Source organism: Myotis lucifugus, unplaced genomic scaffold (assembly GCF_000147115.1).
Source record: "Myotis lucifugus unplaced genomic scaffold, Myoluc2.0 scaffold_62, whole genome shotgun sequence".
Taxonomy (NCBI): Eukaryota; Metazoa; Chordata; class Mammalia; order Chiroptera; family Vespertilionidae; genus Myotis; species Myotis lucifugus.
The window spans coordinates 870,600-897,962 of record NW_005871110.1 but is presented as its reverse complement, the minus strand read 5'-3'; the positions used below and the strand labels follow the sequence as shown (position 1 = coordinate 897,962).

The window sequence follows — 27,363 nt, the reverse complement described above, 5'->3', positions numbered from 1 at the left end:
AAAGGAATGCTCTCATTATACCTTCTCTCTTTAACAGCCAAGTGTCTCTCAATACATTCCTCCTGAAGCTTTGATGGCCTTAAAGTTGACATTTATACTATGACAGACAAAAATGTCTACTCTTCCTTCCAAATACTTCATTGAATGTTACCCCTTCTCCAAAAGGACTAAGGTTACAGTCCTTGTCAATACCAGTACTGTCCCACCTTTGCCTTTTCCTAAATGCTATTTTTAAGTCAGTAACTCTCTGGCAGGACCTTTCATGCTTTAGCCTTCCCTTCCTTCGCTTCTCCTTTACTCATTCAATAATCTATCCATCTTGTCGGAAACCTATTTCAACAATACCCATTACTCTCTTCACTCCACATTCCACAAACATCACTAATTGTCTTTGCTCTGTCTTCAATGTAAAAGGAGTCCATGGCACCGTGGAACCTCACTAACTCCTTTGAGTATGGTTAACTATTTCAACAGGGAGATTGAAGTTGACCTTTTATGAACTAGTAGTTTGCTAAAGGAATGGATGTAGAAGTTTGTTCTAACAGAGCTCTCAAGTCTCCTCAAAGTTCTCTGCATCATTACTGCGTCTATATTTGAAGTTAAAATAAATGTAAAAATCCTCTAGAAACGGGAGAATCCAAAGATAGAGTAATTCTCAGTGTATGCTCACGCACATTAGTCTTAGATGGGTGATGAAATATACAGCCCTCTCTCACTACAGTAGACTGAAATAGAAATAGGACAAGTGAAAGATATTGCATGAAGTTTTAAGAACTAAAACTGTATGTAGGTCTAAGTGTTAAACTCACCACCAAATGTGATAAGTGGGCTACATCAGAACCAGCTTGGGGAACTTTTGAAAATTCCTGGAATACATTTCCTAATTTTCAATTTCAAAATTGTTCAGATAGAAACAGTGTTAGTCCCAGGTGTTTCTAGTGCATAACAGATTTAAAACCCACTGGTGCAGAGACAAGCTCCATTTTAACATTAATCAGAAGCACAAGCCAATTTAAAAGTATGCATGAGGATCCAGTTCAGTAGCTTTTCACCCTCACTGAAGCTGACATAAACACTTTACACAGATATGTGCAGGAAAAGTAGGTCCCTCATTATAGCAATTGATGAGTGGTCTATCATCTCATTGCCTTGATCCACCAAGTAGGTTCTAAATTGATGAATTACTGACTTTTCAAATTAAACTCCATGAAGCAATAGTGAGGTTCTGTGCTGCTTCTACTAAATCCACAAGGCCCCACGCATTGGTGACAACCATGTATCTGTATATTACTGAATCAGAAGTACCAAGACTTAATTATATCAGATATGCTGATAGTGTGACCTTTCATTTACCAAATTCCCACCATAAATTCTTAATAACTCTCCACAATATGACCCCAAATGACTTCCATCTCCAAGGCTCTGCATTCTTACTGCAGGCTAGCTTCCACCAAACCTCTTATAAGTCCCACTGCCAAAGAAAGTGACCCATACGCTTTCTCATACAGAGTGGAAAAATTCCAAGGCAATCTAGATTATAGATCACCCATTACATATCCAATCAATTGGGTGACAGGATCGATAACACAGGAATGCCTGTCCTAGCCATAGGTAACCAGGAGGAAAAATAGAGGATATATGGTCAAAGGATAGATGTCCACTAAAATTGATAAAACGATTTTTACAGACATTTCTCTTGGCTATAACAATTTAAATTAGGCTGTTCATAAGTAAGAATCATAATGAGCAGCATTATTAAACAATTTAATTCCCCAATTTAGTGATTTTAGCTAAATACATGAACCTTCTAAGGCTACTAATAAAAACTTTATTTGCAAATGTTGACATAGTGTTTAAGTCAGAATTGAAAGCAACGATAAGCAACTCCTTCGCATAGTTAATACCCTGACCAAGGCATAATAAGAATTCACTTGGACAAATATCTTCCATAACCTACCTAAAAACAGGATAGTTCATAAATTCTCTAAATTGTTCTTTTCTACTGTGGTCAGTCCTTGATCTTTAGCTGTAAAACCTAGTAAACTTTGGCATACTCTAATGCTAGTATTTTAAGTTACCGAAAACCTCTATAAATTTAGCATTATTCCTCAAATCTGGGCAGTTTTCTCATTCTGAATGCTTAAATCTTTAGATCACAAATTGAAATACCAGTAGAAAAACATTCATCTTTAGGCAAGTTGTACAGTTAACACATGGCAAGAAACTAACAAGAAAATTTAAACACCTAGAACATACAAATACTTGAAAGCATTAGGAAGTCTGAACTTAATTGGTACACTTTGCTAAACTGTAGCAGTTCCAATTACAGGAAAGCCGGACTGATATAAGGTTTAATGATTTAAGCTATCTCAAATTTTTCCCAATTCCTGACACCAATATTAGATTTATACAGAAGTTTTATTATAGTAAGAAATAGCTGTTACAGTGAGATCTGCAAACATATACAGAATTATATTTAAATTCATATAGAATAATATTTACATTTTTAAGTTACAACTTTGAAGTTAGAAGATGAAGTATAGCTTAAGTTTTACAACAACAAAGACAAAAATACACAAGACAAAAATAGAGTTGACAGTAAAAATATAACTATCTGTTCTTGATACAACATGTGGAAACTCTTGTCAGAAAGCTACATCTTCTTAATCTGATTGTCCAAATCACTAAAATATGGATGAATCAGTGCCATTTTGCCAGAAATTCGTTTGGCAGGATCATATACTAACATTTTCTGGAGGGGAAAGATAAAAAGGAAAAAGGTTTTTATTTAAAAAATGAACCATTAAAAAAAAGAAAGAAAAAACCTCCATAAAGCCTAAACTCTCTAATAAGCCTAATAAGCCATAAGCTAATTTTAGTGAATATCTATAGATGAACATTTTCATTAGTTTAATACTAAATTACATAAGTATCTCATCCACTGTACTTTACCCTCTAGCTCTAGAATAACCTATTTCTTAAATTATAGGTATTTTGATAACCTCTTTTTGCTATAAATTATAGTTTAAGACACTAGCATTCAGAAATAGCTTTAAAACCAAAACATACATTTAACAAAGATATCTAGTTAAATATATTTACTTTGAGAAATAGCCATCTGAGTTATTTACAACATTCCTGAAATGGTGGCAACTATAGTGGTTTCTAATGTAGCTTCCAACAAGTTCCAAGTAAAAACAAAACCCAATGCAATGATACAAATATAGTTAAAATGAGCCTTTAAATGAATCAGTCAATTTCATATTAATTTATACATCACCAGAAAAAGAGGAATAAAGTTAAATATTGACCTTAAATTTTATCTTCTTATTTTTGACTCACAGCAATGGTTCTCAACTGGGTGAGACTGCCCTTCAGGGGAGACTTGGCAGTGTCTGGAGGCATTTTGGATTGTAGCCACTGGGTGGAAATTATGTCCATGCACAGGACAGCCTCCAGCAACAAAGAAGGACCAGTAGCTAGACTAAGGCCCTCTGACTTACAGTATTTAATTTTTGTTTTCTTCATTGAAGTGAAAGTCTTTGTATTAAAAAATTACTGAAGTTAAAAAGATAGACTGGGCCCAGAATATGGAAAGCCTTTTACCTCAAATCAGCACTATTATACACAACATGTTGATTAGCAGGTAAAAGACTTTGGACTTCACTGCAAACAATTGGGAAATCTAAGCTGAATTTGGTGGAATAATGATTTATAAAGTGTGAAAGGTGCCCAGAAATGAACTAGAAGATATATATGATGACATAGCAATAGATTACTTTGCTTAGTAAACTGCCAAAACATTATTTTTTTCTGGAATCAAGTTAGCAGAGATTTATTATTACTTCCTCCTGAAAGCTCAATATTTAAATACTGTTCTAAAACAAACTTCCTGAAACAGGCCTAGGACATTTTATTTTTTTTGTCCTAATACTGTTTTTGTTTTGTTTTTCCTAAGAAAACAACTATTAGTTAGGAATGGCAATGTAATAGAAGGGAAACATTTTCGAGAACTACTTCAGTCCTTCTCCTAATGTTTCTGATGTGGAAATAAGGCACAAAGTAAGAAATGGGAGTTCATGCAGTAGAAGGTTTTAATAACTAAAAAATGAAGCAACAAAGGAAACACCTTTGACTTGGATAAACTAAAAAGTAGTATATAATGAGACAAAAAAGCTGGAAAGGAAGGCTACTACAAATCAGCAACTTAAATAAGAATAAAGGTGTTATTAACCCTGACCTTCCCTTCCTTTGATCTGAAGCTATTAGATCAAGAAAAACAAAAACGAAAAATAATGAAAACAACTAATTCATTTAATTCTCAAAGAAAATATCATACTAATTCTCCTCTCAAAATTACTAGGATTTCTTGGTATCTGAGATGGAGCTAGTAATACAATAAACATAACAGACATAATAGCTATTTGCCTAAGAATCATCAATGACAGTATAAAGGGCACTCCTTACCGAGAGAAGATCCAAGCCATCGTCATCCAAGTTTTTGACATGGGATGACAGGCTTCCTGGTTTCCACTTGGGGAATGTATTCTTATAGTCCTGTAAAGACTCCACTTCTGGCCACACATCATTGTTGGGGGTACCCAAAGCTCTAAAAGCCATAGGAAACAAAAAGTTATTAAAGCAGAAATATAATCTTATTTATATTACGTTGCCTTTAAAGTTCTTAACAGCTTAAATTAATAAAAAAAAAAAAATACCTGAAAATTCTGAAGAGTTGGTCAATTTCCGAATCCCCATGGAAGAGTGGTTTCTTAGTTGCTAATTCTGCAAATATGGTGCCTATACTCCAAATGTCAACTGGAGTCGAATAGCGAGCTGACCCCAGCAACACTTCTGGAGATCTATACCAAAGTGTAACCACCTATTACAAAGCAAATTTTCACAATGAGTAAATGTGGTGCATTAAATTACCTAAATGTACACATTTATATTTCATTACAACTGTCCTTTAGAAGCCTGTATGATTGCCTGTTTATATTGTTTTCATGTACTGCTTACATGCTAAAAACATGAAAAAGTCACATAATAGTTTATTAGTGGTCTAGAGCAGATTATTTTAGTATATATAATTTACCCAATGGTAACAATATCACCTTTAACTTAAAGTCAGTGAGTGAGGTCAATGGCATCAGCCATGGGAAAATGATATAATAGGATAAAAATGAGCCAAGACATCCAACAAGATGAGCAGTGCTTTAAGTTTTCATGTGGGGACAGTCTTTGGGCTGAAGGGTAGACAACTCCACAGAAGACACTGTTTGCCAATACAGACATGTGACACATAAAAACGTTTCAGTCAAAGGCGGGTGGTATATACAACGGTGGTCCCATAAGATTATAATGGAGCTAAAAAATTCCTAGAAGTCATAGCTTTCCCAATGTCATAGTGCAACACTATGCTTAAAAAAAATCATCTAGTGTTGTCTACTAAGTGCATAGTGTTTATCAAGTCTACAGTAGTGTACAGTAACATCCAAGGCCTTCACATTTCACTCGCCACTCATTCACTGCCTCACCCAGAACAACTTTCAAACCTGAAGCTTCCTAAGTGCCTTATACAGGTGGACCATTTTTAAAAATTTTATAGTGTATGTTGCTGTAGCTTCTATGTTTTGACACATATCATTGTGTTACAACTGACTACAATATTCAGTATAGTAACATACTGTACAGATTTGTAGTCTAGTAGCAATAGGTTATACCATATAGCCTAAATATATAGTAGATTATAGAATCTAGGTTTGTGTAAGTGCACTGTATGTTTTGCAGTGATAAAATGGCTTACAGATATATTTCTCAGAACATATCCCAGACATTAAGCAACACATGACTATAATCCTATACTACACAATTCAACATTCCCTTCCCCTTCAGAAATAACAAATGAAATGCCAAGTCATCAATATAACACTGATGAAACATGATTATATTTATACTCCAAAATGTATCTGAAACAGTACCCCTTAAGCAACAAAACCTATCTTTTAACCAATTTGGTTGTGTATCGGAGAGAAGCCAATCGGGAGACAGAAAGAAACCACTTGGTGATTGAATGGGGAAAATTAATATAAAGGATTATTAACTGTAATTGGATTGGAATAATTCAAGACTGACTAGTAAGAAATAATGAAAACTCTAAGGGAAACCCGTTCCTCCTGCAATGCTTTTCCAGCACCCCCTACTGACAAAGCATAACATCTCACCAGCTGGCAAAGGGAAAATATTCAGTGATTCCAGTTCCGTTTTTACATAGCATGCAATGAATGGTGAGTGCAGAGCTGTGGCAATAAACTAATAGGGCCGAGTGGAAATCTTTTTTGAGCACTTCTTTCTTGACTTAAAGAACAAATATAGAAGACAATCGAGCAATCACATATTCAAAAGCACCAAAAACACATGATTCTCCATACCTCATGTGTATATACTCTAATAGGTATTCCAAAAGCTCTGGCAAGGCCAAAATCAGCCAGTTTAATTGTTCCTTTGTCATCAATCAATAGATTTTGAGGTTTTAAATCTCTGTGTAGAACTCTTCTAGAGTGACAAAACACAATCCCTTGTAGGATTTGGTACAAATAACTCTGGAAGAAGAAAATATGTTAGAAGCTTAACTGCATAGCACGTAATGATTTTCTAAATAACCTTGGTGAGTTTGTTTCAAAGAAAGAAGTAAAATACAGGGAAATAATTTAACTACCAAAAAGCTTTTAGGGCTTCTGAGATGAACAAGAAGCATTTATATACAATATATCATGCTTGTACACTAAGACAAAGATATTCACCTTATGCACACATCTATATCCATATGAATTCGTTTTGTCTTCTTTTACTTATTTTTTGGTCCCTCATTAAGTCATAAGTTAGTTTTCTGTAGAGAAAGTTTCTTAAACTTTTGCTCTATACACTGATAACAATTCTATTTCTATCTTGAATAAATCTGGTCTTTTTCACTTCTATCTTTTATCTTTACATACTTATTTCCTCTTTGGAGACATTGGTCAGATTCCAAAAGAAATGACAACGAGAATATAATTATGTTTAAATAGACACAATGATCAGGAAAAACTTTTTAGTAGTTCAGAGTTGTTTTATAAGACAACTGGAAGAATGCTTTGCTCAAGGTAATGTAATGTAATGATTACAATAGTTAATCAAAACATATTCAAAATTAGAAAAAATAAAACCACCTGCCAACACCACTTGCCCCAGGTGTTTGTTACTTTGTTTTACACGTTTACCAGAATACACTAGAGCAGTGGTTCTCAACCTTCCTAATGCTGCGACCATTTAATACAGTTCCTCATGTTGTGGTGACCCCCAACCATAAAATTATTTTCATCGCTACTTCATAACTGTAACTTTGCTACTGTAAACAATATGTAATTATATATGTGTTTTCCGATGGTCTTAGGCAACCCCTGTGAAAGGGGTCTTGACCCACAGGTTGAGAACCGCTGCATTAGGACAACCTGTTCAGGTCCCCTCCTTGCAGCAGGGAGCTTTTGATAACAAAAAATTGACTTTCCAAGACCAGAATATCCTAGTTTTCAACAATACATGGTTATTAGTTTAATGTTCTCTCAGACACGACTTTTCATTTTATAATTAGAAGAATCATCTAGTAAAAATGGTTCCTATTAACAATCTAATCTCTGGACTGTGGAAAGAAAATGAAATACTCTTTTCTTCCTCAATCTACTTTCTAACACATTTCCCAAGCTACTCCCACACAACACAGGCGAAATACAGAGCAGACCCTTTACATTCACAGTGAATGAAGCGTAATAAAATTAGGCAAGCGTCTTACCTTAACAAGTGCAGAGTCCATGTACTGACCAGGAGGGATAGAATCCAAGTATTTCTTTAGATCCATGGAAAGATATTCAAAGATGAGATATAACCTGGAATCTTGCATGAGCACATCTTGAAGACTAAAAAATAAAACAATTATATGAAAAAATTGATAAACATTTTTGACTGTTCCAAAATGACACTTTGACCATTCCAAAATGACATTTCTAAGCTGACTGTTTGTTCAGAGCTTGTCTTTCCATTAAGGTAAATTATGGAAATAAATTTAAAGCAGTATCTGACCTTAATTGTTGCTCACTATATCCAGTCCCCCCAAATTCAGCTAAATACTAACTTGGACCTTTAGAAAGACAACCCACCTCAAAACACCAGCCCACCTATTTAAAAAGGAAGAAAGAAACTTTTCTTTTTCATCGAACCTAGCTGCCTGTCTTAGGACTCCGATTAAGGGATCTTTAAGGACCAGAGCTCTGAGTGAGAGTTGACAAAGCTCAGTGAAAAGGTCTTCCTTTTCTCCCACAGCCAGTTTACCTTGATCTTTCAGCCCCAAATACTAATCTCTATGACCCAGCTCCTCTAACTCTGTGCCTGCTTTAACAGCCTGTTTTTCCTGCCTCCAGCATTCTCAATGAACAATAGTAGGGTTCTGTTCCACTCAGCAAGGTTACACAAAAATTAAGCAAATGTAAATATTTCCACATTGAAATGCACATTTTAAATACTATGCGGAAAATGGTTTAAGTCCAGATATACCATACCTGACTATATTTGGATGACGAAGTTCTTTTAATAGAGAAATTTCCCGAATTGCCGTACTAGGAACCCCTTCCTCTTCACTTTCTAGTCTGATTTTCTTCATGGCTACTATTTGACCTGTAGTTTTGTGTCTACCCTTATACACAACTCCATAGGTACCTGGAATAGACAAAGTAAATGTCTGCTATGGGATACCCCGCCGTGAAATAAGCAAGATTTTGAAAATGATTGAGTCCCATAAGGTGTCACATGATAGAAATGGCTGCTCTGTCCAGATAGGAAGTATCTTACTCATAATTAATACCCTTATCACTTACAAAAAGAAATTGAGGATAGCTGCAACCTACTGCATCTACAATTGAAAAATAGAATTCATGTAGTCATCACAAGTTTTCCATACATTTAAATTACCAGTAATTTTCCAGCACGTTAGAGCAGAAAATGTATACTTTGCAAACTGAAATTTATCTCTTGTCTTATATCCTACCCCCAATAACATAGGCATAAAATACAATGTAAAGATTTGGGCTCAGGAAATAATATTAACAGGAGTCATTGTGACACTTTCAGAAAACTCTGTAAAAGGTTCTCTATGAATTTCAAATAGTCAATAACCCTCATCCAGAAAACTGTTCTTCAAACAGAACCCACATAAATTGGATTCTAGTAGCAGATTATTTTGTATAAGCTATATCATTTGTCCTTGAAGAGTTTAGAATGTCATACCAACACTCATATATGAAACTTAAGATATTCGGGTGGCTCAAGTGGTTAGAGCGTGGGCTCTCAGACAGAAGGGTTGAGGGCTCATTTACTGGTCAAGAGCAAGTGCTTGGGTTGCAGGTTTGATCCCTAGCATCTAGGTGCACACAGGAGGTAACCAGGCAATGTCACATTGATGTCTCGATGTCTCTCTCTTTCTCTACTCTCCCTCCCTTCCACTCTCTCTAAAAAAGATCAATGGAAAAATATCCTCGGGCCCAGCCAGTACGGCTCAGAGGTTAAGAGTTGACCTATGAACCAGGAGGTGTCAGTTCAATCCCCAGGCAGGGCACATGGCCAGGGTTTCAGGCTCAATCCCCAGTAGAGGGTATGCAGGAAGCAGCTGATCAATGATTCTCATCATTGATGTTTCTCTCTCTCTCCCTTCCTCTCTGAAATCAATAAAAATGTATTTTTAAAAATATCCTTGGGTGAGGATTAACAAAAACAAAATAAAACAAACCAACCTTAAGATATTCTTTTGGGGGAGAGAGGAAGAGCCAAAGGGGCATTTTTATCCCCCATTTATACCATATAGATCAGTGGTTCTCAACCTTCTGGCCCTTTAAATACAGTTCCTCATGTTGTGACCCAACCATAAAATTATTTTCGTTGCTACTGTTATGAATCGTAATGTAAATATCTGATATGCAGGATGGTCTTAGGCAACCCTTGTGAAAGGGTCGTTCGACCGCGGTCGCAACCCATAGGTTAAAGAACCGCTGATATAGATAAACATTCTTTAAAAACCTCTAATGAAATTACTAGATAGGGAATGATATATATTACTGGTTTTAAAGCAGCTTAAATATGTACACATGACAAATCATTTTAACCTAGGGTAACTAAATAAAGTTTCTTTAAATTAGTTTAATAGTGAATTATCTAAACCAGTTCAGACAATTTATTTTTTTTTAAAATATATTTTATTGATTTTTTACAGAGAGGAAGGGAGAGAGACAGAGAGAGTTAGAAACATCAATGAGAGAGAAACATCGATCAGCTGCCTCCTGCACATCTCCCACTGGGGATGTGCCTGCAACCCAGGTACATGCCCTTGACCGGAATCGAACCCGGGACCCTTCAGTCCGCAGGCCGACGCTGCATCCACTGAGCCAAACTGGTTTCAGCAGAGACAATTTAGGTAAACATATTTATCGTCTTAAAAATAATTTTAGGCGACTAAAAGTATATTATGTAACTTAACATAATTCTACTGACCTAACTTTTCCCAACATATATATAAGAAGTCAATAACCAATACTTATCAAAATATTGTTTTAATTAGAATATTGTTTAGTAGTAGAATATAAGATTATTGGGCAGGGAGGTTGTCAGGGAATCATCAGAATAATTTCAATTCTCTTGAAATGTGAACATTTTTTTTATTTTTGTGTTTAAGTTATTATATAAAGAACATATCTATGCCCTAACCCAGTGATGGCAAACTTATGACACGCATGTCAGAGGTGACACTCATTTTTTTGGTTGATTTTTCTTTGTTAAATCAAAGAAATTTATATATTTAAATATATAAAATAAATATCAAAAATATAAGTCTTTGTTTTACTATGGTTGCAAATATCAAAAAATTTCTATATGTGACACACCACCAGAGTTAAGTTAGGGTTTTTCAAAATGCTGACACGCCGAGCTCAAAAGCTTCTCCATCACTACCCTAACCGGTTTGTCTCAGTGGATAGAGTGTCAGCCTGTGGACTCAAGGGTCCCAGGTTCAATTCCGGTCAAGGTCATGTACCTTGGTTTCGGGTACATCCCCAGTAGGGAGTGTGCAGGAGGCAGCTGATCGATGTTTCTCTCTCATTGATGTTTCTAACTCTCTATCCCTCTCCCTTCCTCTCTGTAACAAATCAATAATATATATATATATATATAAAAGAACATATCTATAATAAAAGTGTAATATGCTAATTAGACTGGACAGCTGAACCACCTTCCAGATATCCTTCTGGACAAAGCCGGGGCTGCGAGGGCCGAGCCCCTTGCACAAATTTCGTGCATTGGGCCTCTAGTATATATGTCTTAATGCACATTAGTACAGGCAGTCCTCGGGTTACATCAGACTCAATATACGTCGTTTCGTGGTTACCATGGTTACATTGCCATCTCCCATTTATTTATAAAAAAAAAGTTCCATCATTTCGACATATGTACATATGTGCTTTATGGTTTTTATTATTTATTTACCACAAGTAAAGGTCAGGCATTGTTATCTTTCTTTAAATTTTTTTTTTTTACTGCTTCACTTCATTACTGCTGTGTATGTGCTCCATGTGAGTGACGTAGGTGCATATGTAGGCGGGTTCCTTACAGCGAAAATCGATTTAAGTTGCGCCATAGGAAAGGATCTCCGACATAACCCGAGGACCTACTGTAGTGAAAGATACTTTAAAGGTTGAATTTTAATAAATATTTACACGTCTTTATGTCACAGAAGTTATAGCATCATTAAGTCATTTAAAACTTTTACGTGAAAAAGCACTCACCTTCTCCAATTTTCTCTATTTTGATATAGTCATCCATAGTCAATTAATAGTTATGGCAGATGCTAAAATGAGAGGAAAAAATCATTTGATTACATGCCACTAGTTCAAATGGTGGTTTTAAGTTATTAATGAGATACTATATTAAAGCATTTTCCACAGTGCCTGATGCAATATTAATTTTCCACAAATATTAGTTATTGTATTAAAGCAATATTTGTAAGGGAAACGACTCCTGCAATAAAACATTCCCACAATTTCTTAGCTCCTTCAATGCTGGAAATATTTATATATCTTATACCAGTGATTTAGCTTCTTCTAATCAAATAAAACTTCAAATTCACACATCAATTTACCTCTCCTTCCCAAACAGAAACCAGAAGTATGTTTTCTTATGGAACACTTCTAAGGAGCACCATTGTGTGCCATTATACTCAGGTATTTCAACAAATAATGTTATTTGACTGAATTTTTACTGCTTTGTGGTTTTATGAAGATAATTTTAAGACATGAGTAGGGACCTAAAATGTGCTCACACTGCTCATTCATTAGAAAAATTGTTAAAAGCTTAAGTGTTTAAATTGCTCAAGTGAGCTTTCATCTTTCTCCTGTTTTCAGCAGTCACATACAGGAACATGATTAAGAAAGTTTCAAGGCAATTTTGAAAATAGAAAATATCACTTAGCACCCTAAAGGAAAAGGTGCAATTCCACAGGTAATTATACTGTATAGAATCTTCTTAAGAACAAAGTAAAAAAACCAAACCTATACTTGAATCACAAAGAATGGTTTAAAAAAAAAAAAAAAGCTGAAATGCTGCTGACAACCACTCAAGGCTGCCTCAGCAACTTTGCCAATGAAACTTCAGAAAATTAAGGTAATTATGCTTTGGGCTTCTAACACACCCACCACTGATAAGATTACAAGTAAGTCACCGAGTAACTGCCCCTTACGTCCTATCTCTCACATTCATCTTCGAAATCATTCCGGAAATAAGCAGAGAGAAGTCATCTTTTTAAGTCAGTTTTTTAAAATCAGCAAAATTGGACTACACTGGGCCAATCTTAAAAATGTTTAATTTTACGAAATGGCAATGGGCGACTAAGATAGTTGGCCTTTCTTCAATATCCAGATGCAATGTCTAATGCACATTTGCTGAGCTCGCTTCGAACACACTGCTTAAAAACGAACTCAGTTTCAAAGCTGCACGCCGTCCCTCCCCTTTCCGGTGGTCACATTTCAAAAATAAAGGATGAGCAGGCTGAGGCCCTTTGAGTGCCTCCTAGGGCTCCGCACTCGGAGCTGCAGCGCGTGCGCCACCCATGGCTTCCCCACCCCCCAGACTCCCAAGTCTTTAAAAGAATGTCGTGCAACATTAGTATGAAATAAAGAATGAGTATGAAATAAAGGATATTAAAAACCCACATAGGCACCTATCTGTCGGCATTTCCTAGCGTATCACTTTTTGCTAATCCCATAGTTTATAACATCACCACCAAGCATCCAATAAAAATGAAAAAACCCAAGTTCCCCATGGCTGTGTGCCTTAGCCAAACGTTCTTCAAAGCTGTAGGTGGGCAAGGCCCTACGGGCACAGGGGCAAGTCAGAGAAGGCCCCGTTAGTTCACCGGGGCGGCTTCCCCGGAGGCCTGGGTGCAAGGACTGGCGTGGGTGCAGGCCCAGGTGGGTCTTGCTTTCATCCCCCCGGGAGCAGAGCGCCAGGCCCCAGGGCCGACCTGGCACTGCACCGGGCAAAGCCTCCGCGCGAACGAGACAAAGCAAGCACGGGCTCGGCTCCAACCGTGACCCGAAAGCCTCCGTAACCAGGGGAGCGGCCTCCTCCTGGCAACAGCCGCCGGCGACGCGAGAGGGCCGCCGCTCGGGTGCCGCGGGCAGCCCCTGCCCTCCCCGGGGTAGCCCGCCCGCGCAGAGCTCCCCCTGGGGCCCCAGATGTAGGACACGGCCCAGCCTCCCCGCCGGGCCCCACGCAGACCCCAGCTGCCCTGCCAGCCTCCGGATGACCACCCGATTCCTCCAAGCTCCCCCTCCGAGTACCCCGAGTCGACCCCTGTGAGCCCCACAGGCATCACCCTGACCCCGGCCACTCTACCCGGCAAGCGACCCCGCGGCGAAAGCGGCGGCGGCTACCACGGCGGCGTCACTTTGTCCTTAACTTCCCAGGTCCAGCTCTGAAGCTAAGTGCGAGCAGTTTCAAACTCACCGCGCTAAAGGGTCTCGCATCCACCAATCAGGTGACCCGTAGACTTTCAAAGCAGCCAATCAGAGCCCAGTCACGCTAGGGCTGGGCTTCCCCCGGTGGCTAGAGCGCGAATGGAAAGGAAAACGGCGGCTGCAGAAAAAGCAGCAGGGCGGGCGCCAAGTGAGTCTGCGCGCAAGCTCTGTCTTTCTTCCTGTTGAAGCATCGTCCCACTGTTTCTAGTCACCAGAAACTGTTCTTTCTGTTTGTTGGTTTTTTCACCTGCCAATATTAGCACAATTAAAATTTAGTAGACACAAATAGCTCATCGCAAAAGTGATACTGCACTTGCATCGATTCCATTCCTTTCACTTTTAATGCTTAAAGCCCCCTATATATTGATGTTTTTCTAAATAGATGACTTTCAGGCTGGGCCGAAGGAAGATAATGGAACCAAAAAACCTATATACATAATACATAGACACAGACTACAGTGTGATGATAGCCAGGGGGAAAGGGGGGTGAGAGGTTAGGTGGAGGTGGGCAAAGGCCAGGGAAATGAGGATGGAAAGAGACTCTCCCTCTCCCTTCCTCTCTGAAATCAATACAAATATATTTTTTAAAATATCCTTGGGTGAGGATTAACAAAAACAAAACAAAACAAACCAACCTTAAGATATTCTGTTGGGGGAGAGGGAAAGAGCCAAAGAGATATTTCTACCCCCATTTTATACCATATAGATAAAAACATTCTCTAAAAACCTCTAATGAAATTACTACAGATAGGGAATGAATGATTATATATTATTGGTTTTAAAGCTTAAATATGTACAAATGACAGATCATTTTAACCTAGGGTAACTAGATAGAAAGTTTATTTAAATTAGTCTAATAATGAATTATCTAAACCAGTTCAGACAATTTAGGTAAACATATTTATCATCTTAAAAATAATTTTAGGTGACTAAAAGTATGTTATGAAACTTAACATAATTCTACTGACCTAACTTCTCCCCTCCCCCAACACATATATAAGATGTCAATAATCGATACTTATCAAATAGAAATTTTGTTTTAATTAGAATATTGCTTGTGGCTATGGGCGCACACTATGCAGTGTACAGATAATGTTTATTGAGTTGTACACTTGAAACCTATATGGTTTTGTGAACCAACGTCACCCCAATAAATTCAATAAAAAAAATAAGGTAATGGAAAACTCAAAGACAATGTAAAGAATATATATGTTATATATAACCATGCTTTGTTTTTACCTCACTTTTTATTATATTTTTTATTTATTTAAAAATTTTACTTATTTAAAAGTTAAGAGCAAATTTTTACATTTTTTACATTTTAAAATATTTGCACATCAGTATTTTAAATGTCGTTTAAAAGAAAAATAAATCACAATTCTTTAAATAACCCAGTATCAAAAACTCTTTCTTTCATGGCACTCTTCCATATCTTTAAGAGAGATTTCTTCACTTGAACATCATTCTTAAATTCTGAAGAAAATAAAACAGTAAAATAGAACTGCAGATAATAAGAGTCCCCTAGTAAGGATTTCTCTTTGCAGAACAAAGACTGATTAGCATGACCTCTTACTAATATGTATTAAATGACCCAGATTAGGATAAGGAATAAAACTAGTATATCACATGCATTTAAGTGTTTAATACATTTTCTCACAATGAGTAGCATCTGTCATCTGACCCCATATGTGGCACAAATTTTATGTTCCTAGGTGACAGAGATAGAGTATTCATAGTGGAGGTAGGAGTTTGGAAAATCTGTCTGAAACTAATAACTTTTAAAACTTACTTTTAAAATCCCAAATTCGCATTTTAAATAAAACCCCACTACCCCAGAGAAATGCTCTGGGAAAGAAGTCTGTTCCCTGCTAAGTTAAGGTACTAACTTTATATATCTTTCTCTCTGGGAGGCCTAAGCCACAAATTTAATTTCTATCATCTAAAAACAGGCAGTAATTCATTATATTCACTTTACATTCAACATAAAGAAGACATAAGCTTCCACAGCTGTGATGCTAGATTTTTAAATTTAACTCAGTTATCTTGTTTTTGAAGTTTCGGGATTTATTGTAAATTCATTGCTATTGTAAATTCATGCTGCCGTTTCTTACACTTTGGGCCCTTGAATTCAGTGTCTCTAAAGTGCAACGCTGTGTTTTATAGACAGGAAAATGAATCAGATACAATTCCTGTTATAGGTGTGGAGTGGGAAAACACAATGGTTACTTAGAATTCTCTTCTGGCACTTATGTCGTAAACTGCTCTAAGGTGATATGAGAACATAGAGGAGGAGATTACTAACTAATTCAAACAGAGGGAGTGACATTTGAACAAACAATGGAGGAAAATTTTCACATTTATATTTTGGTAAACTCCATTTAGAAGGGAAAGGACAGATCAGTGGGGACTGAACACAAAGTTTTTGTTTTGTTTTTAGACATAAGTATTGCTGTGGACTGAATTATATCAGTCCAAGAAATTAATACATTGAAGCTCCAAATCCTAATATGATGCTATTTAGAGGTAGAGGTTTTGGGGAGATGATTAGGATTAAATAAGACTATGAAGTTGAAGCCCTTATTATGGGATTAGTCCTTTTATACGAAAAGACATCAGAGAGCTCAATTATGTGAAGACACAGCAAGAGGGCTCCATCTGTAAGCCAGGAAGAGAGCTCTCATCAGACTCAACCATACTGGTCACAGACTTCTAGCCTCCAGGACTGGGAGGAAATGAATTTCTGTTGTTTAAGCCACCCAGTCTGTGCAATTTTGCTATGGCAGTCCAATGGATTAATGGAACTATTTTTTTCAGATACAAATGTCTGAGAAACAGTTGCTTGTAACCATAGTAGTCCCCTCCTTATTAGTCATTTTGCTTTCCATGGTTTCAGTTACCTACGGTCTGCCATGGTCCAAAAATATTAAATGGAAATTTCCAGAAATAAACAATTCATAAGTTTTAAAACACACGCCATTCTGAACAGTGTGATGAAATCTCGCGTGGTCCCACACAGACGAGAATCATCCCTCTGTCCGCATGTCCAGGTAGCAGACGCTCCCCACGCCCAGTTGGTCACTCAGTAACCATCTTGCTTATCAGATCAACTGTCACGGTATCACAGCGCTTGTGTTCAGGTAACTATTATTTTACCTGATAATGGCCCAAAGCCCAAGAGTAGTGATGCTGGCGACTTGGACATTGGCCAAGGAGAAGAGTGTTTCCTTTAGTGAAAATGTGGAAGTTCTGGACTTTATCAGGAAAGAAAAAAACAGTATGCTGAGGTTGCTAAGATCTAGGGAGGTAGGAAAAGGAAATTCGGGCTAGTTTTGCTGTCGCACCTCAAACTGCAAAAGTTATGGCCATCGTGTGTGGTAAGTGCTTAGCTAAGATGAACAAGACATTATACTTTATCATAGGTACCTATGTGTAAAAACAGTATATATATATTCAAGTATAGGAATATCTATATATTCAAGTTTCAGTACTGTTCGAGGTTTCAGGCATCTGCTGGAAGTCTTGGAACATATCCCCTGCAAATAAGGGACGACTACTGTACATCAAATACCCTGGGAAGTGATGCCAGAAACTAAACAATGTGCTTCTGTGAAGTAAAAGAGTGACGGGCACAGAGGTGGCAGGGAGACTGCCTGGGCCCAAAGCCTTTTAAATCCTGCCTCCTGCCCTTGTCTGTGGCTTTGGGCAAGTCCCTTTGTTTCTCTGTGCTTCATGTATTCAATTATAGTACCTAGTTGTGTCATGTTGAGTATAAAATGAGGTAATCCCTGTAACATGTACTTAGATCAATGCCCAGCCCGCAGTAGGCACTTCATTCGTTTGATTTTTCCCAATCATGTTGATCACTTTCTATCCCTCACAAAAAGAGCTCTCTCTGGTGCTAGGCACCGGAACAGAGACCTGAGTGAATTGCTGGGGAGTCACAGAACAGGGGGGAAGGACTCTGGAGGAGCCAGATAAGGCTTCACCAATGACTAGATCCTTGTGCTGAGCCGTGTAGAAAAGCTGGTGTCAGTGTAAATGGGAATTGAAGGAGAGGAGCCTGGGTAGGGAACAGCAAAGGGAACAGCAGTGCCAGAGAGGTACAGGCTTACGTGGGACTTACAAAGGGAACTCGGTAAAGCTCAACAAATGGTGCATTTGAAGTAATTCTTGGAATATGAATATAATTTGGCCAATAGAAATGGGAGAAGGAATTTGGTGGGATGGGGATGACTATGTGGGTGGCATTCTCGATAGAAAGAGGAGAAGCAGGGCAGGTTTGGAGAACATCCACGAGTAAATTAGAGCCAGAAGAGGGAGTTAAGGGGTAGAAGGGTGGGAAGGAGAGTTGGATTCATATTGTGAAGAGTTTGGGAAGTCACTGTGGGGAGGTTTACTAGCAGCACTTCAAACAGTCCAATGAGAACAACTAAAGGTTTTTTCATTTGACTGAGCAGGGGTGATAGGATTGCGTTCTCCCTTTAAACAGATTAATCTGGCAGAAATGTGAGAAGAGAGAGAAGCAATATTGCCAGTTCAAAAGTCATTTCCTGCAGGAGTTCATGATACCTAAGGCTGGGACCAACTCTGTAAAGCTGATATTTATAAATCTACATATACTTGTGTGTGTGTGTGTGTGTGTGTGTGTGAGAGAGAGAGAGAGAGAGAGAACGCTCTGGAAGCAATGAGGTAAGGATACTATGACTATGATTCCACTAGAGGGTAGTAGAGACAAATTGGTAAAATTGATGAAGCTGCTATTATCCAAGTATCAAGCCAAGTATTTTTTTTTCTTGTTTTTATTTTGTAATGATTGCAAACACAATTCAATTATTCCATGGCTAAGAAAGGTATGACAAGTACATTTAGTGAAATGTAGCTCTAGACCAGTTAGTACATTTTTATAAGTCAATAAAGCTGAATTGGCAAGGCCAGAAAACTATCTTTGGTATACTTATTTACAGTTAATATTCTAAAATATATATTGCTATGTTGTATATGTATATTGCTATATTTTATTCATACACATACATTCTTTTGAAAAGCAACACAGCAATAAAGAGCTATAATGCCCATATTGGTTGTTTTTTAACATTTAATATACCCTCTAACATTATTTTATCCCAAGGAAATAATTCTATATGAATAAAAATCATATACTTGAAAAAATTATTACAACATTTTTGGTAATAAAAATTTAGAGGCAGCCTAGATATCTAGGAGGGAAATGGTTAAATAGGTAATTTTGATATTTCCTTTAATCAAATACCACACATCCAGACACATACACTGTGATTGTAGGGTTAAAAAAGCATGAATTACAATAAAAGGAAATTAACACAGAATTGTTCTCATTGATGGGATGCGTGGTCAATTTAAAAACATTATCATCCAACTAGTTTTATGTTGTCTTTACAATATCCACATACCACAGAGAAAATATACTGCAGCTAACATTTTTACCTACAATTTTAAGATACTGCCATTTGACTTAACACTTTCAAGCCTTCACAATGCAAAGATCACCATATATTCAACCTTTAGTCAGAATAATTCTCAATTACCTTAACTTGTTAAAATAACTTCTAAACACTTGCAAAGGCAATAATCATAGCATTTATAGAATAATAATATATTAGAGTTGATGGAGCTTTACAGATCATCTAATGAGAAATGAAGAGAATGTTAAGGAGATTAAATGTTTACATTCCCCCCATTTCCTGAGCTTTGTGTATTTGTTTTATTTAAACTTCTGATAATAAACAGTGTAACTCTGTCAATACGAAGGAAATTATTTGTGTGTGTGTGTGTGTGTGTAGATAAATAGATAAAGTAAATCAGTTTAAATGTTTCAGTATGGCAATAATAGCTACTACTACCTTGTATAACATTCAGAGTTACACCATGAACTGTGCTAAGCACTTTAAATACGCTATCTTTAAAGATGCTGCAATGCTATTTGTGAAGATCCAGCTTCAGATGAGGAAACTGAGATCTAGAGAGCTTGAATAATTAGCCCAGTGTCAGACAGCTAGTAAGAGGCAGAATGGAGACTTGAATCCAGGATTTTCTGACTCAAAGCCCAGCTTCTCTACCACTGTGCGACATTCCACTTATCCTATATAGTAAAAGCATGATATGCAAATTGACTGACCAGTGGGACAATCAGTCAGCAGGGGGCAGGGCTGGCAAGCAGGCAGCACCAGGCCAGTCAAGACATGTGCCAGCAGACAGAGGGAGGGAACCTCGATTAGGGGTGGCAGCGGCCAGTGGTGGCAGAGAGGCGATCGGGGTGGAGGTGGGGTGGAAGGGGCAGCCGCTTGCCAACGGGCGCCATCCCCTGATCAGCCTTCCTGGTGGCCTCCCACAGAGGGAAGCCAGACTATGGCTTAGGCCTGCTCCCCATAAAGCTGTCAGTCAGACATTCCCTGAGGGCTCCAGGACTGTGAGAGGGTGCAGGCCGGGCTGAGGGCCCCCGAGTGCACGAATTTTCATGCACCGGGCCTCTAGTGTGCAATAAAATAAATGTCACTCTATTAAGATGATAAATTTTTGGAAATATTATTAACACCAATTTTAGTAAATAGGAATTATACATTTAGTCCTCTTATACTATGTAACTTAATGATAATTTCATTCCCATTGGTGTCTCCTTAAAGAAGAGAAGTGTATCATTTGCTTGAAATAAGAATGTAATTAAACAAGATTGAATCATTGATCAATAGTAGAGCATTTAAAATAGTTGTCCATTATTCTTGGAACAACACAATTTTAAGCTCCAGATGAAAGGGATAAAAAAATTTAGAGCTCATTCTCAAATAACTGTAGGTCCAGCTTTTCTCCCATCAGTAGAATTTTCCACTCAAGATACATTGAGTGTTTTTGTGGGAGTAGGTTGCTGATGCCTTAAGAACACAGAAGTGGATTAACATTGTCCTTGTTTCTTGACACACTCTCATAATTGGTGCATTTATGGCCATCTTTATTCATATAATTATTAATTTATAGTAATAACATAATAAGTACCCATGAAACCACACCCAACATTAAAACTGGGTCCATAACAAAAGCTTCCATGTGTGATCCTCTTTGCATCATTGCATTCTGCCACTACCCAACCCCAGCCAACTGCCATCCTGAATCAACACTTTTGCTTGCATTTTTAGTTTTGTCTCTTATCGTACAACTTAAGGAATGTGCATGTGTAGTTCCCTTCAACTTTTTATTTTAAAAATGTAAAGCTAAAAAAGTTGAGAGTAGTAACTATAAAACCCATATTCCCTTCACCCAGATGCACCAATTGTTATCATTTTGTCAAATTTGCTATTCCCTTATCTTCTCCCTCCCTTCAAGAGTCAGTACTGAACTAGTTCAGTGAGTGAGCTTGGAAGTGAATCTTCTACCAGGATTTGAGTATGAAGTTATACTTGTCCAGGAATTTGTACATTGGGTCCAATTTTCCAAATTGTTGGCATACAGGGGATAATAGTGTTCTCATGACATTTTTACATCTCCAGTATTTCTATAAACTTTTAATTAATAATACACCTTATTTGTAGTGTCTCTCTCTTTTTTTTCCTAGTATAATCTTGTCAGAGGTTTGTCATTTTGTTTGTTGTTTTTTTTTTAAGAACTGATGTTTGGTTTGTTAACATTCTTTCTTATATCTTCTTTTTATAATTATTGATTCTGCTCTTATTTGTATTATCTCTTTCTTCTGATGCATTAACTTTTAGCACCTGGTCTTTCCTAATACAAGTATTAATATCTAAAATGACGCTCATAACATCACTATTGCTGTATCCTATAAGCTTTGTAATATACTATTTTAATTTTTGAACATATTGAATACAGTAAAAATAACTGTTTAAATGTGATTTTCTGCTAATTCTAACATCTGTGTCAACTCTATTTCATTTCCAGTTGAGTTATTTTCTTCAATATTGGTTGTATTTTCCTGCTTCTTTGCATGCCTGGTAATTTTTTACTGTGTCAGACATTATGAATTTTACCTTTTTGTGGGCTGGATACTTTTCTATTCCTATAAAAATTTCTTTGATCTATTCTGAGATGCAGGGAACTTCCTTGGAAACAGTTTGATCCTCTCTAGTCCTGCTTTTATAATTTGTTGGGCAGGACCAGAGCTGTGTTTAGTCTAGGGATAATTATTTCCCATTTCTGAGGCAAGACACTTTTGAATACTCTTCCTCTTATCTCAGAAATTATGAGGTTTTCTACTATGGAAGCTGGAAGCAGACACTATTCCCAGTCCTGAATGAGCAACAGGTACTATTCCTTTTAATTCTTTTTGGGTGATTGTGTCAGGGTTCTCCAGAGAATTAGAAACAATAGAATGCATATATGTATTATTTTATGCAATACAATAATATAGTGTACAAAATAATATAATAATAACAGAACCAATAGAATATACAGTATATGTCATATTATATATATTATTATAAGGAATTATAATTATCACTGTATTGCTTAATTATATTATTACTAGAGGCCCAGTGCATGCAATTTGTGCACGGCGGCAGGGGGAGGGGGGTTTCTTCAGCCCGGCCTGCACCCTCTCCAATATGGGACCCCTGCATGACTGATCCTGATCGCCCCTAACTGCCTCTGCCTGCCAGCCTGATCCTTCTAACTACCCTAACTGCTCTCCCCTGCTGGCCTGACCCCCCTAACTGCTCTCCCCTGATGGCCTGACCCCCCCTAACTGCCCTAACTGCTCTCCCCTGCCAGCCTGATCCCCCTAACTGCTCTCTGATCACCCTAACTGCTCTCCCCTGCTGGCCTGATTGCCCCTAACTGCCTCGGCCCCCACCACCTTGCCTTTTTCCAGAAGGATGTCCGATCTAATTAGCATATTACCCTTTTATTAGTATAGATATTACATAATTGTATTATTATAAAGCATTAGCTCATGTGATGATGGAGGCTGAGAAGTCTCAAGGCCTGTAGTCAGTAAGCTGGAGATTAGGAGGTCGATGGTGTAAATTCCAATCTGAATGCTGGCAGGTGGAAACCCAACAAAAGGCCACGTTTAAGTCCAAAGGTAGGAGAAGACCAAGGTCCCAGCTTCAAAGACAGTCCGATGACAGGAATTCCCCCTTATGTGGGGTAGGCCAACCTTTTTCTACTCAGGCCTTCAAATGATTATGCGATGTCATAGCCATTAGGGAGGGGCATCTGCTTCACTCAGTCTACCAATTCGAATGTTCATCTCACCCAGAAACACCCTCACAGACACATCGAGAACAATGTTCGACCAAATAGCTGGTCACGCCAGTGGCCCAGTCAAGTGGACACATAAAATTAACCATCACAATGGTTCCTTCCCTACCCTCCTATAGTTTCCTCACATACAAGCGCTGGTCAGTGCTCTCAAGAATCCTTGTTGGAGACCTTCTGCAGATTTCTAGGGTACTCTGTGCATCCCTCTCCTTCCCAGAACTTGATTCTGCGAATGCTAGCCACGTAGGTCTCTCTCCCTGGACTTTCAGCTTTGTCTCTTTAACTCAGGGAGCCGAATGGCCTCGGTCTGGGCCTCCCCTCCCTACACCACAGACTAGAAACTCTCTCAACACAGCAAACTGGGACAATCAATGGCCCCGCTGGATTCCCATCTCTCAAGGTTCACTGTTTTAAGTTGCCTGATGTTCAGTGTTTTGAAAACTGTTTCATATATTTTGTCAGTTTTATTATTTCTTTGGTTGTGTGAGGTGAGAGGATAAATTCAGTAAATGTTACTCCAAGCTCCCAAGCAGAAACCTCTGCAGTGTTCTAGCTTTCATTTTCAAATATCCAGGATGATATTTTTTTCTTTAGCCAGAATTATTTAGAAGTGTGTTTTAAAAATTCGTTTATTATTTTTAAATTAATTTTTAAACTTAAAACAGAGAACCTATTTTTTATGGCACTTCATCGTTAATTTTGTTGATTTTTGCTTTATGGCTTAATACAAGATTACATTTTATAAGTGTTCCATGTGAATTAGAGGAGACCGGGTATTTTCTAATCTTCTACATAGAATTATATATACAGTCATTAAATTCAGCCTCACTGATTGTGTTGTTTAGACTCTTTATCACTGTTGAATTTTTGACAGCCACTTCTATAAATAGTTGAGACAAATGTGTTGAAATTTCTCATAAAAATAGTTGGATTTATCAATTTGTACCTGTAATTCTATCAAATTTTATTCCTTTTCTGTGGATATTTTATTATACACTAAAGATTTAGTTATGCTATCTCTTCTTCATGAATTGTGTCTCTAATCATTATATAGCAACCATATTTTTTCTTAACAATGCTTTTGCTATTAAAGTCTATATCAAAACTGTCTGATGGAAATATTCTGTGAAACACATATGTACTTTTCCAATTTTCTAGTGGCTTCATTATAAAGGTAAAATAAACAGATAACATCAATTTTAATGATACACTTAATATATCAAAAATATGAATTGCCTGGCCTGGTAGCTCAGTTTGTTAGAGCATCATCTCGATGCACTGAGGTTGTAGGTTCAGTCAGGGCACATGCAAGAATCAACCACTGAATGCATCAGTAAGTGGGACAATGAGTCAATGTTTCTTTCTCTCTCTCTCACCCTTCCTTTCTCTCTCAAATCAATAAAAATTATTTGGTTCATTATTCATTCACAAAAAATATTTATTTGCTATACAGACATAATTTTACATGACCTCTGTGAGGCATTTGATACTGTTAGCAAAACTTTTCTTTTGAGACTGTTTTAAGGGATGAATCCTTCCCAACACCAGCCTCTCTGTGTTAAGTGGTTTTCCTTTTAGCACTTGTTTCTGCTGGTACATCTCCTTCACTGGCTGATTTCTTTCTCTCCATCATAATTCTCAGAGATTCATTCTGGGCACCCTCTTCTCACTCTACTCTCTTTCCTTGCATGGTTTCATTGAGTCCCAAAGTTACAGCTACCACCTATGTAATGATAATGACTAAATGCATGTTTGCAATTCTCACCTCTCTTCAGAACTCCAGGCTTAGTACCTTATGGACATCTCCACCTGGAATTCCCACAAGCACATAATCTCATCAAATAGAGTCTCTCCATTGTCAACCACTCCCGGATTTCAATGTTGATTTTAACTGATGATTTTCCTCCCCAGCCACAGCTAATGCAGCATGTCCACTTTCCTTTATTTCCATTCTTACTGCTACTCCCTTAGTTTAGGTTCTCATCAATTCTTAAGGCTTTCAATAACTGCCAACTGGTTGTCTCCCCTCCAGTATCTCCTCAATCTCCGCAGCCATGTCATTACTTTCCTTAAAAGTACTCAGCAGCTTTCCATCACAGATAATAAAGCCTAAACCTGTTAGCATCCTTTCCCACCTTCTTCACAACAAAGCCGCAGTCTATCAGATCTGTCACATCTCCTAATATTCCCGATGCTTTGCTCTGTGTCCCAGTAGATTCAAACAACTTGTGATTCTTTAAACACATCATGTGCATTTTCCCTATGTCTACGTGCTTCATTAAGTCTACACTTGCTTGAGTGAGAAGGATCAGCAATGTTCTGGCTAAGAGGAGGAGAAAGATTTCAAGTTAAGCTGGTAGAAATGGAAGCAATATATTCTATCATTTCAAGAGAAACTGAAGGTCAGCCAGAACATGAGAGAGAGAGCAGCCTTATGGAGAGAAAGGCAAAACAAGGAGAGAAAATAGAACTATTCACATTTCATTGTCCATTATCCAATCCTGGTTGACCTGGAAATAGGATCATCTTGTTATAGTAATTATAGCATAATGAGAAAACCAAAATGCAAATAAAATAAACAGTAACAGGGACCTTGCACTAGTTAGCATTTTTTTGAAAGTCTGAGGATGATTTTAGGATGAGTCTGTGTTGTAAACAAAGAATGAGATCATGAAGGAGAAGAAAATGTTTTATGTATATACAGGATTAACTTCATCCTGTGCTGGCGAAAGCTTTCTGGTACCACACACCTGTGTTTTCCCCCCTGTTTTTGGTTTCAGAGTCAGTGGAAACTAATAAAATATGTGGTGCCCAGCTGGCAAGGCTTAGTAGTTGAGCATCGACCTATCGGCCAGGAGGTCACAGTTCGATTCCCAGATGATGAGCTTGGTCCTCAGTGTGGGGTGTTCAGGAGGCAGCTAATTGATAATTCTCTCTTATCATTGATGTTTCTACCCCTCCCTTCCTCTCTAAGATCAATAAAAATATATTTAAAAGTTATGTGGCAATAAATGCCTCTCATAATCTATTCGTGTGTTTCTGTTCAGAAGTAAACCTCAGAGATCAAGACCCTATCCAGGGGAAATGGTAGTAGACACTGTCTACCAAGCATTTGAAACAACCTAGGCAGTTAGCTCATTGTTTTGCTCTTTCTGTCCTTGCCATTACTAAGCAAGGAGGGGATGGAGAGGTGGAGAGGGCAGAAAGTTTTTTTATGTGCCACATGGTATTACCTCCAATACACTGTTAAATGGGGAAAAAAGATGCAGTACATGAGTATACTATGTTAGCTTTTGTTTAAGGCTCTAATAAATGGGAAAAATATGAGATCTTACCATTTGCGATAGCATGGATGGACCTAGAGCAGTGATGGCGAACCTATGACACGCGTGTCAGAGGTGACATGCGAACTCATTTTTTTGGTTGATTTTTCTTTGTTAAATGGCATTTAAATATATAAAATAAATATCAAAAATATAAATCTTTGTTTTACTATTGTTGCAAATATCAAAAAATTTCTATATGTGACACGGCACCAGAGTTAAGTTAGGGTTTTTCAAAATACTGACATGCCGAGCTCAAAAGGTTCGCCATCACTGACCTAGAGGGTACTATGCTAAATTAATTAGGTCAGACAGAGAAAGACAGATTCAATATGATTTCACTAATATATGGAATTTAAAGAACAAAATAAAATGAACAAACAAAATTTAAACAGACTCATTGACAGAGAGAGCAGACTGATGGTTGCCAGAGCGAAGGAGTGTTGGGGGACTGGTGGATAGAGGTAAAGGAATTGAAAAGTACAAATTGGTGATTACAAGGTAGTCATGGGGATGTAAAGTACAGCATAGGAATATAGTCAATAGTATTGCAATAACTATGTATGGAAATATCGCGGGGAACACTTTGGAAAGTATATGATTGTTTAACCACCAGGTTATATACTTAATACCAATAAAAAATAATATTGAATGTAAACTATAGATATAATAATAGATGTTTCAAAAACATAATATATGAGTATTTGCTA

The 27,363-nt window shown here is 37.5% G+C and overlaps 1 protein-coding gene across 2 annotated transcripts; it reads right to left on the bottom strand.

The window, feature by feature from the left end:
- Window positions 1-1,808: 1,808 nt before the first annotated feature.
- On the bottom strand, window positions 1,809-14,082 carry CDK1 (cyclin dependent kinase 1). 2 transcript variants are annotated; one of them, XM_006089701.2, is made up of 8 exons: window positions 13,966-14,082; window positions 11,859-11,920; window positions 8,592-8,748; window positions 7,829-7,952; window positions 6,432-6,602; window positions 4,719-4,882; window positions 4,468-4,609; window positions 1,809-2,752 (listed from the first exon to the last, which is right to left on the bottom strand). In XM_006089701.2, the coding sequence occupies exons 2-8, from the start codon at window positions 11,893-11,895 to the stop codon at window positions 2,654-2,656; spliced, it is 894 nt and encodes a 297-aa protein (XP_006089763.1). In that variant the 5' UTR covers window positions 11,896-11,920; window positions 13,966-14,082; the 3' UTR covers window positions 1,809-2,653. The 2 variants fall into 2 exon arrangements, with proteins under 2 accessions (XP_006089763.1, XP_023610372.1); XM_023754604.1 differs by having other exon boundaries at window positions 13,952-14,047.
- Between the last annotated feature and the right edge of the window lie 13,281 nt (window positions 14,083-27,363).

Bases quoted from the DNA above. Each gene is read 5' to 3' on its own strand.
- CDK1 (XM_006089701.2), bottom strand. From the start codon at position 11,895: ATGGATGACTATATCAAAATAGAGAAAATTGGAGAAG. The intron at 8,749-11,858 runs GTGAGTGCTTTT...TGTCTATTCCAG, and splicing joins AATAGAGAAAATTGGAGAAG to GTACCTATGGAGTTGTGTAT. The intron at 7,953-8,591 runs GTATGGTATATC...TTTATTTTTTAG, and splicing joins CGTCATCCAAATATAGTCAG to TCTTCAAGATGTGCTCATGC.